At 35.8% G+C, this 11,938-nt stretch overlaps 1 protein-coding gene across 1 annotated transcript; it reads right to left on the bottom strand.

The window, feature by feature from the left end:
* Positions 1-5,573: 5,573 nt before the first annotated feature.
* LOC131042874 (uncharacterized) lies at positions 5,574-7,951 on the bottom strand. Its single transcript, XM_057976203.2, has 4 exons — positions 7,675-7,951; positions 7,548-7,586; positions 6,919-7,466; positions 5,574-6,783 (listed from the first exon to the last, which is right to left on the bottom strand). The coding sequence occupies exons 1-4, from the start codon at positions 7,934-7,936 to the stop codon at positions 5,782-5,784; spliced, it is 1,851 nt and encodes a 616-aa protein (XP_057832186.2). The 5' UTR covers positions 7,937-7,951; the 3' UTR covers positions 5,574-5,781.
* Between the last annotated feature and the right edge of the window lie 3,987 nt (positions 7,952-11,938).

Raw genomic sequence — 11,938 nt, 5'->3', positions numbered from 1 at the left:
TAGCCTCATGAGCAATATGAAATCAAAATTATCACATAAAGATTATAACCAAAAGACAATAGCCTCTAGGAATTCACAAACTAGGTAATGAACTCAAAAAATTCAAAAAGATCAACAACACAAACTATGGGATGAATTAGCGCTCTTGGTTTGAGAATCAACTTTCCTGGTCTAAGAATATGCGAACTTGGTTGGAGAATTAACTTTCCTGGTTTTAGAAGTAGCTCTCCTAGCTTGAGAAGCAGTGCTTCTGGTTTGAGAAGCATTTGTCCTAGTTTGAGAAGCATCTCTCCTTCTTTGAAAAGTAACTCTCCTGGTTTGACAAATAGCTCTCTTGTTTTCTATATTAGCACCCTTGGTACACAGAATGGTGTTTTTGGTCAATCTTCTAGAATTCTAGATCTTAAGAATGGTGTTTTGTGTTTTGAGCCAAAAATGCAAGAAAAAGTTGTAAAACAGGAAAGAAACTTGCCCGGGTTTGTATATGATCACACACCTGATTAAGGGGCATTCCCAGGAGGTACAAGGAGACAAAATAATATACGTTAAACACATACTAACCATATTATAAATGTACAAGGTGATATTGACATCAATCTCTAGCCACATCCATGCACATGAGCACACAGAATTACTCCAAACTTGCACAGCACAAGGGAAATGCAATAACATCAAAAGGGAATACAAAGTAACCTTTTAAAAATGCATTCCAATTCTCAAACAATACTCATACCTCCTACAAAAAAGATAATGAATAAAATGCAATCCTCGAGTTCTTGGAAGCAACTCCCAGCAACTCACATTCACACTACTTTGTAGAGAACAAAATCACAAAATATAAAGGAGATGCATAAAACTATAAGGAATTTGAAAATATCATTCTAAGAGCTTATAAATCTCAATATCAATCACAAAGACATGGGAATACAAACTCAAGAAAGGAATAAGCAAAATATACATTCCTAGCACCCCCAAATTCTAGATTTTCAACACTTAATCAAACATAAATTCATTCATTTCTAAGATCCTTCCTAGTCCAAATTTAAAATTTTAAAAAATGAAATCTATCTCCAAGCAATCTTTCAACAACCACATTGCAGAAAATCTTTTAAAAATAAATTTTCAAAGGGAAGAAAGACTCCAACCTAGAATCGCAATCCAAGGAAAAAGCAATCTGACGAAGAGAAAGAAACCAAAAAATCCAATCCAAATCTTTAAAATCAACTCCAACAATCCAATCCAAAAACTCAAACTAAATCCAAAGCTTTCAACTCATAAATGTAAAGAACCCAAACCTCGTGAATGCACATGCAATCAAATTTATAAAAATTGAAATAAAATTATAGAGAAACCTCGACCAATCAAAAAAATCGATGAAACAATATATTATACCTACCATATCATACACCAATGCAAAAATAATATAAAATAATATTTTCCAAGCTCACAGCCAATGGCAAAATAGGGTAGGTAGAAAAAACAATTAATTAAATAACCAAGTGGGTAAAAAGGAATTAAAATAATATAATCAACCAATACAAATAAAACCATAGGCACAATTAATTATAAAAGCCCATTAATTAAATAATCAAAGAGATATAAATAAATACCCACATAATATAAAAACCACAATTAATAATTAAATGAGTAATAATTAATCCTCAGTCATAATAATGATATTAAATCAAACAATAATCACAACACTACACAACAAGATTAACCCAAGGGATCACTAGATACTAAACAACAACTCGCACCAAGAAAATAACTAACTAGGGTAATCAACTTAAACCTAGAGTATAGAGTGATTTTTCACGTTATCTTCGATCAACTTGTCAGTGGGATAAAGAAACGCTCAAATATGTGGAGCCAGGTGGAGTCGATGTCTGGTACCTGCAAAACTGTGATCAACAACTCAAGTACAACAACATATAATATAACATATATCATAAATATACAAACAAGTGATGAAAATGACAACATTATGTCATGCTCGCAATGAGTGATATGACATCGTCTCTATCATGAGTACACTTAGAAGACAGTCACGACAATAAAGCACTATCACAATCATCATCATTAAATAGGATCAGTACATAGTATGATACCATCATATCATCTTAAATTAGATCAATCTATACCAAACAAAGGAGAAAGATAACTCAGGGAGGGGCCCATGTGCGACAAACCCACAACTCTAAGAAGGGCAGGGACACCTAACTGACCATGAACTTACATATCATTTAAGCATGAGTAAACAAATAAATAGTATCTTCCTCAATAGATTGGATTGAATCACAAATACAAGCCTATGAAACAACTTGCAAGGAATCCATTACCTTTGAAGGCTTAAAACCCCAATTTGAATAGAATGTTCTCCCATGCCAGAGCTATTCATTCCAAAAATAGGTTTCGATATGCATGAGAGGAAACTAACTGCTACCGACCACAACATCCTTAAATTGCATGTCCATCCCTCTAGAAGAGTCGCCTCTCATAGCCATGTAAGACCCAAACCAGAAAAAGACAGCCTCAAGTGATCCACACCAAATCCAAAAAATGATAAAAACTCAAGGGAGTAAGAACTCCACAAAGAAGAAATCGTTCTTTGCATGCACCTCACCACCACCCGCAAATACCCTACACTGTAGTCTCACATAGTAGAAAAAAATGAACCTCCTGTGCACCAACAAAGATCCTCTAGCCCACACCCTCGATATCACATGCACACCCTCGATATCACATGCACACCCCCAAAACGTCCAGAACAAAGACCGCAGGCGAAAAAATGCAGCGACTGTAAGACCATCTCACTTAGTCAAGAGCAAAATAATAGAAGTTTTTATTAAAGAGTGGAGCATTTAGATTTTTTCAAATCTAAAACTTTAGCAGAAAATTTAAAAATAATAATATATTTTAGTAAAGAGTAGAATAAATTTTTATTAAACAATGTAAAAATAAAATATTTATATATAGTACGTTTAAATTTTATTATTTATTTTTTTTATATAATTTTTAAAATAAATTGAATGTTTTAATACATAATCGAATTTTTTAATAAGTATCTAATTTATCACTTACAAGAGCCGCCATTACACATTAAAAAAAAATAGGTGTACATATAATCACACTTATAAACTCAACATAGAGATAATGTCTAGTTTAGAAAACATAGAAATAATATCAAGTTGCGAGGCAGAAACAGTAGTAGTAGAGTAGGAAGGAGGGTCTCAATCACCCAAGTTTCCCCATATACCAAAGAGGTATAAATTTTCCATCAAAAGGTTTCATCCCTTATCACCTTTTTCTTTTGTTTTTTCTTCTTCTTCTTCATTGGCCCAAGTTGACAAAAAATCCTAAGCCAACCAAGGGAACTTGCTAGAAATTAAAATAGGTGGATGCACCATTAGTAGATCACCTAGAGGTTTCCTCATAGGTGGTGAAGAGACAAACTAACCATTTTGTCTATGGTCCCTTCTTGCAACTAGAGGAGAAGTTTAAGAGTGAGCATCTTGGGATCATGAGTAGAAAGACTTCATCCATTCTAGTACCTACAGAGATGAGGAAGTTGAATAAACCCTAGCCATTACATAAGGGGCATTTCTCTAGTGGTCAAGAACTTAAAAGTGGGAAATCTCAATATAACTTTTTACCTTGCATGTGGATCTATAATAAGACATTAGAACAAATAATATCTTTATAAATAAAAAAGTAAAATATTTTTATCAACTAATCAATTGGAAAATATTATTTAAGTTTATCTTTCCATATGCTAAATAGATTCTCCATCTTAAAAGGATGCCAAATTTGGTTGAACTTGTGAGAGATACAAGGCCAATCCCCTCAAATAACTATGTGCTATGAAAAAGAATAATCGGAAGGGCTTGAAAAAATCATGGATCAAAGTGCTAAGTTTATGGGCTTTGGCGTAGAACCAAAATAAATTCTTATAAGTTCTAGACTACCTATATAAAAGGGAAATGAGAGTTGTAAACACAAAATGATATAACCTAGAGCCCACAAGGTCATGGAAAAGAATACACCAAACAATCAGGGTGAAGTATTGTTCAAGAATTACTTGACTAGATGATATGAAATTCACATTACCACACTAAGAATAACAACTACAAAAGTCACCACTAGTTTAATGCCAGGGCCATAAAAAAAAAGGGAGAGAACCATATATATCTATGTCAAGGTTTTTAATTTTCAACAGCAATGTATAGACCCAACGTCCAATCTTTTTATGGCTTGGAGGAATGGATACCAATTTTGTGAACCATGTCAATTGGAATCATCACAATGATTGTATGAAATATTTCGCAATCCTAATTAGAAGATAAAACTTGACAATAGATTCATTTCATGACATCAGACTAATAGAAGCTCCTAAGAATAAATCCTACTAAATTTGATCTCCCTTCTTGTGAAATCTCAAGGTGCCCACCAAGGGCAATCTTGATCTTGCAAAATGAGAGACCAATAGATATTTTGTTTGTTGATAGAATGTCTATCATGGAAGCCTGAACCATTCCAAAAAAAAAATAGAGGTTTTATATACTCCCAAGATCTCCAAACACTTTTGATAACCAAATTCTTTTCAATATGAACAACATTATTAATAGTGAGAAGTGTGGTTAAGGTTCAATCCCTCCCAAGCAAACCATCTAGAAGGATGACCAAAGACAACACAATGTCAAACACAAAACAAAAAACAAATTAGGCTTCATCTCCATGAAGGGAATGAATAGTACATTTGATACAAAGCGTTAAACCTTGACATTGTGTGGATAAAAAGATCAATTGTGTAGAGTCCCATCGGACACAACAAAACTCCCAGCCAACTCATTGAAAAGCCTTGTGATTTTCTATGAAAGCCCAAATAAAACCATGAAGAAACTTTTCCAAATTTATTTAAGAGGCCTTATAAGTAGCCTAAATATAAAAAATAATAAACGTGGGTAGCTGCAAAAATCTTAAAACATACGTGAAATTATATTTCCAAAGAGGGGTTTCATGGTCCAATAAATTAGTCGTTTTTCCAGTTCTAGTGAGAACAACCTGCCATGAGGAAATCTGTTAAGCCTTAAAGGAAAAAAGGATGTCCGAGCATAGGGAAACTTCTCTATGACCAACCCATTTTCAGCAGAATGAATTCTTCGAAGGATGCGTGGAAATAAACACTTGTTTACAACGAGTCTTATGCCAGTAAATGGGAAAACCACAAAAGCTTTGCAAACTATACTAGACATTTGCAGCGAAGTTCGAAATCTCTCCTCTTCAAGAAGATGAACGAATCATGTCACAAAGAAATCATTAACAAATTCAACTGAAAAAATAGGTAAGACAATAGCTTTCAGCAACCCTTACGACATAATAGAGTGGACCAGGTGATAATCAAAACCTTCAACCATTAAAACAATCAAAAACTTTAAATATAGACATATGGCCATTAAATTTAAACTGTGTTGGGTATATTTATCCTTTCGTATTAACCAGATATATCAAGCAAACAAAGCTGATCAAACAATACCAAATAACACTTCTTATAGTTAGACGATGGTAGCCACCTGTTCTAGAAACATAATCCTTTTACCAAAAGGACTCCTCACTATTAAATTCCGTTCAAATTGTAAATAATTGCAGGGTACAAGAGGCATGGTCGGCGAACAATGGAACAAAAATTGAGGAGTACTCAGAGTTACAGGCGTAATAGAGAAAGAAAAGAGCGAAAGCTAAAAAAGGCTGAGTGACAGGGACGAAGAGCGCGAGCTATTACAGCTAATGGAATTGAGATCCGGAAACTGAAGAGCCGGAGTTGAGGAACGGAGACGAAGAGCGGGAGTTGAGTGGCGACCAAAAGGGGGAGTTGTTATGGCTAACTTCGCGTTCAGTAGTCTGCCCAGTGGCTAAATCATGGGAAACATCATCATCTGAACGGAGAAGCTTGCGAAGCCCACAACACATAGCATGCCCCGTGATTAAATCCTGCGAAACATCATCACCTGAACGGAGAATGTTGAGAAGCCCACAGCGTTCTGCTCGAGACCATACATTTTCAACAATATCATCGAAAAAAGAAGATTCACCGCACAGGCGGTGGAATCTGGCCCGCTTCACCGAAAACTGTACTGATTGATGGATAAACGCGAGAACAGCCCACAAAGTAATGGTAAGGAGACTTCCCAAAACAACCCAAGAGAAGGTCTGAACCTTACGCTCCAGCATCACGTATACAGCACACATAAACCCATAAGTGGTGAAGGCAAAGCTGCAGCAAACCAATAAACCGTTGACAGTCATGAACAACATCTTGTCCCCTGTGGTAAGCTCGCAACTCATCTCCCACATAACACAGACGAAGAGAGAGAGAAAGAAGGCTATGCAGTCGAAAATGAGGAAGAGCTTAAACGAAGTGAGGGATATAAGATTAGGACTCCCTCGGTCTTTTAAATCCTTCTTCGATTCGAAACCGCCTGGGACGGTGAAGGCAGCGGCACATGTCATGGCGGCCAACAGCGCTGCCACCACTAGTTCTGCATCGCGTCTCGCCTTGTAGGCTTCACCAACCATTTTCCTCGCTTCAATGCGCTTTTCATGGGTTACCTGTGGTGCACAGTCCATGAATGGCTTGGAACTCCCTCTAGAATCCGCCAGCTTTCTTATAATCCTGAAAGATTCGTGGTACATCGTGACTTCTCTTGCAATTTCAAAAGGTGTTTTGTCCTCATTGTTCCGGGCAAGCTTGTTCACCCCACGCACATTTAACAACAAATTCACCATCTACACCGCAAAACAAGCAAAATAAAAAAGAGTTACTGTCAGTTGCCTGCATATTTCTCAAATGTGCGACATGCAGAGGCTGTCAACGAATGCATCATTAAATTGTAAAACAGAAAGAGCAATGTGCAATCTTACGTGGTCATATTTGTTCCTTGCTGCAATGTGCAAAGGCGTGTCTCCAATTAGAACAATTGGATGGTCCTGCTGGTTATTTGGATCACCATTACTTTGCGAAGACTCCTCTCCTCCATCACCAGATGCATTTGTGAGACTTTTCTTTTTGGGATGCTGCTCTCCTCCATCAGTTGGCTGGTAAGACTTATTGATAAGTTCTGACAAGTCTACTTTTTGGTCAATTATAAATTGAACATGCTTGACTTGGTTAAGCTCCACAATGTAGTGCAGGGCGTTTGATGTGCGACTAAATAAAAACTCTACAGCTTCTCTGAATCCCAAACTTACTGCCAATTTTAGTGGAGTTTTTCCTTCGTTATTCACACAATCGCACAAATAGGCATCCAAGGGTACCGACAGTTTCACCAGATCCAAGCGACTTTCACATTGACTCAAACTGGCACCCAACTGTACCAACTGTTTCACCAGATCCAAGCGATTTTTCCTCACAGCTACATGCAAAGCTGTGTCGCCTTTTTTGTCCCTCTTTGTTATTATGTCGATGAATTCTGCATGAATCACATAGTTAAACAAGACAAACAAGTAAATCATAGCCTTTTAATTTAGAAAAAGAGTAAGGAAATAAATACCTGAGACTGGTAGCTTTGCTGCTATCTCTTTTAACAAATCTGCATTTTATGAATCAACTGGTTAAGAAAGAATAACAAGTGAAAAATAGCTTCTATTCAAAAGATGAATGTGTTAAGAATAACGAACCTGGGTCTCCTGCAATTACGGCCACATGAAAACATGTTCTTCTCTCCCAAATCGTTGACAAGCTTGTCGAATCCTCATGTTTAAGCAGGTCTTTGGCAGTCGTCAGATCGGCATTTCGACAAGCCACAAAGAATCCTGGTACGTTACATTTGTTCTCCATTTTACATAACCTTTCGTCACGATGCAGCTTAAGCCTGTTTCTTACTCTCTCGGAAGAAGACAGCTTTCGGTCATAAACTTTATCTTTTAGAGGTGCTTTCATAGGCGGCAGTATTAATTATGCACTGTGAATGCCAGCTAAAAATTTCGGAAAATTGAACAAGAAAGTAGTTTCAGACATTTTACTGACCCATTATGAGTACGTTTACCACAGTTGTCGATTTCTAACGCATCAAATAATTAATGGACCAATTTATCGGTGCCAAGATCTTTCTGCTTCTGGTCCATAAGATTTGGAATTGGTGTGTTACGATGAAACTGACACCCTTGGGGAGAGTGTTCATTAAAGTTGAGCAATCTTTTTGGTAAGATGTACCCCTGCAATAAAGGGAAGTTAATTATGCAATAAAGGGAAGTTAATCTCTTCGCGTGGAAATAGGACACATCATGAATTCCTTATCAAAACTACAAGCTGGGCTTAGGTGGCTAGTGTGAGCCCCAAACCCCATCCCGTTGTCCTTTTCCGTTTGCCGTTCCATTTGCCTTAAAATTGCCCAAAGTTAAATATTTTCAAACTATTTCCAACCTTTTCTCCTGCCTGTCAGATCTCCAACTCTTACAAACAGGTTTTCGACACCAGCATTTTCATTTGCAGCGACCTGTACCGAAATGGGTATAGACATATATACAAAATGTGGAGCATAGGGAAGGCACGTGAAATGTTTGACAGAGTGGCCTCAAAGAAATGTGGTCTCATTTACTGCTACGACTGCAGGATGTGGTTGTTGATAAGGATTTAGAAACCTTCAGTCTAACGTAATTGGGACGTGTTAACCCAGTGTCAAAATGAGAGCTTTACAACGGGATAAGGATTTCCACCACACAATAAAAGAGAGGATTTTGCCAGATGCTATAGACATGTAAGCATAGACAAGACATCTGAATTGTTTAATAGAATGCCTCCAAGAATTGATTGCAGCATATGCAAAATGCGGGCAGCTGAACCGTTTGGCGAAATACTCAAAGCACATAGTTTTAGGGGAAGAGCACCAATAGCCGTCATAGCTAATTTCGCACACCCACAGATCCTAAACGATATATCGAATTTTGATTTTTTTTTTTTGGTTGTCTTCGTATGCGACTTAACTTCTTAAACCTATTGATTTGGCTTCTAGGTAGTAACGATCCGATCTCTACGGGTCGTTATGCATCAAAAGGTCAAAAAGTGGTCATTTCAAAGTGTCGACCGATACTTGATCTCTTTTGTGCCAATACCCGAACACCAAAACACCAATATCCATTTATAAAATACCTAAAAACTAAAATATTTTTCACCTTTTTATAAAAAATAATTAACCTAAAAAAATTATGACATGCATATAATTAAAAAAATGTTGAATGTAAAAATGTTTTAAATGGGTGGTCAAAAAACATGTTGACCACCCATAACCCCCTTCCCGCGGAGGTATGGTGGCCCCACATGGCATGAACTCCCGGTATCTTTTTTGCCCTAAAAACTTAGGGAAATAAAGAATTTTGAAGGCATTTGTACTCGCAACCTTCCGTCGGTGGCCTCCTCCGCAAGCTTGGCCTCCTCTGCAACCTCCGTCAGCAGCCTCCTCCACAACCTCGGCATCCTCTGCAACCTCCGTCGGCGGCCTCCTCCGCAACCTCAGCTCCCAGGTAACGATAACTCGTCCTCCTTGCATATTGGATTTCCAATGACGGTTTTGCTCCTTCGCAGCTGCATAATGCTTTGTCTATTGATGAATTCTCTGTTTATAATGCCGAAATCATTATAGTTAATGCGAAAAAAATTGATTATTGTTCATAATAGTTTGAAACCCCTTCATTATTTATCATTTCCTTTTATGGGTGTGTTGTTAAATGGTGTCTCTCTGTTTTATAATGCCGAAATCATTACAGTGAATGCGAAAAAAATTGATTATTGTTTATAATTGTTCAAAACCCCTTCATTATTTATCATTCCCTTATATGGGTGCGTTGTTAAATGGTGTCTCTCTGTTTATAATGCCGAAATCACTACAGTGAATGCGAAAAAAATTGATTATTGTTTATAATTTTTCGAAACCTCTTCATTATTTATCATTTCCTTTTGTGGGTGCGCTGTTAAATGGTGTCTCTCTGTTTATAATGCCAAAATCATTACAATGAATGCAAAAAAAATTGATTATTGTTCATAATAGTTTGAAACCCCTTCATCATTTATCGTTTCCTTTTATGGGTGGGCTGTTAAATGGTGTCTCTCTATTTATAATGCTGAAATCATTACAATGACTACGAAAATAATTGATTATTGTTCATAATAGTTTGAAACTCCTTCATTATTTATCGTTTCCTTTTATGGGTGGGCTGTTAAATGGTGTCTCTCTGTTTATAATGCTGAAATCATTACAGTGACTGCGAAAATAATTGATTATTGTTTATAATTGTTCGAAACCCCTTTATTATTTATCATTTCTTTTTATGGGTGTGTTGTTAAATGGTGTGTCTTTGTTTATAATGCAAAAATCAGTACAGTGTGTGGGTGTGTTGTTAAATGGTGTGTCTTTGTTTATAATGCAAAAATCAGTACAGTGTGTGGGTGTGTACATGTGGCACGAACTCTCGATATCCTTGTGGCCCTAAAAACTTAAGGAAATGAAGATTTTTTGTGGCATTTTCATTGTTTGCTCTGCCTTCAATTTGTTAATATACTCATTGTAAATAATATTATCAGGCATACCATACATTACTTCCAATAAATTTCATATGAGAAATACAACAACATCATTCAGCCATTTACTCATTTTATTTTCAGCTATATGGTTATTGTCTATATTATCATGCATATAGAAATAGAGACACAATACCGTTTTATTTTGTTCAAAGATGTTCAATGATGAGTTGCAGAAATAGATTTGTTTTTCATCATTTATCTCACTGGCATTGAGGGTTTCATTTCAATGATCTCTCTCTGTATATATATTTATACGGTACCATTTTTTTTTTTGTTGAAAGATGTTCAATGATGTAATTGTTCACTATCTAGTAGAATATCAACAATATCCAATTTTCAATCACATCACAGTTCACTATCTCGTGCTTCTAGTTTCTCTCCTTGTTATATAATGTTTCAAGTTTTCTACCTATGTTTGTGTGTCTACACACACACACACACACACACACACAACACAACACAACACAGTTACATACTTATAACTCCTGCATGGCTTTTTTGAGTTCTCTGGCTATATGGTTATTGTTATATAATGTATCAAGTTTTGTATCTCTCTCTCTCTCTCTCTCTCTCTCTCTCTCTCTCTCTCTCTCTCTATATATATATATACATACACATTACAGTTACATAATTACAACTTTTGCATGGCTTTTTTGAGTTCTCTGGCTATATGGTTATTGTCTATATTATCATGCATACACAAATAGAGACACAATATCATTTTATTTTGTTGAAAGATGTTCAATGATGAGTTACAGAAATAGATTTGTTTCTCATCACTTCTCTCAATGGCATTGAAGGTTTCATTTCAATGATCTGTCTCTCTATATATATTTATAGGGTACCATTTATTTTTTGTTGAAAGATGTTCAATGATGGAATTGTTCATTATCTAATAGAATATCGGCAATATCCACTTTTCAATCACATCACAGTTACATATTTTACTCTTGCATCTCATGCTTTTAGTTTGTCTCTTTGTTATACACAGTTTAAAGTTCTTTGCCTATATGGTTATTGTCCATATATATGTATACACATACATATATATATACACATATACATGTATATGTATATGTATATATATATACATGTATATGTATACATGAAGAAACACACAACAGCATAATATGTTCTATAACGATGGTTGATGCAATTTCTCTGGCTATATGGTTATTGTCTATATGTTTTTATATGTATATGGACAATAACCATATAGCCACAGAACTTGTTGTAATCAACAACAATTTCCTTATTCAAGGGCAGTCATTCAGATTGGTACACATTGAATAACTAAATTCCTTCTACAGTCAATGTTAAATGTTATAAATCTTTCAATTTAAATTATACTATTTTCAGTAAATC

The sequence above is a fragment of the Cryptomeria japonica genome, chromosome 1 (assembly GCF_030272615.1).
Source record: "Cryptomeria japonica chromosome 1, Sugi_1.0, whole genome shotgun sequence".
NCBI lineage: Eukaryota > Viridiplantae > Streptophyta > Pinopsida > Cupressales > Cupressaceae > Cryptomeria > Cryptomeria japonica.
The sequence above is the reverse complement of the archived record's forward strand: the minus strand, read 5'-3'. Positions and strand labels throughout refer to the sequence as shown.

What these genes read in the sequence shown, in the direction of transcription:
- LOC131042874 (XM_057976203.2), bottom strand. Translation starts at nt 7,936, where the DNA reads ATGAAAGCACCTCTAAAAGATAAAGTTTATGACCGAAAGCTGTCTTCT. An exon ending in CGTAATTGCAGGAGACCCAG is followed by an intron (nt 7,587 to 7,674) that starts GTTCGTTATTCT and finishes CATAAAATGCAG; the next exon opens with ATTTGTTAAAAGAGATAGCA. An exon ending in CAAGGAACAAATATGACCAC is followed by an intron (nt 6,784 to 6,918) that starts GTAAGATTGCAC and finishes TTTGCGGTGTAG; the next exon opens with ATGGTGAATTTGTTGTTAAA.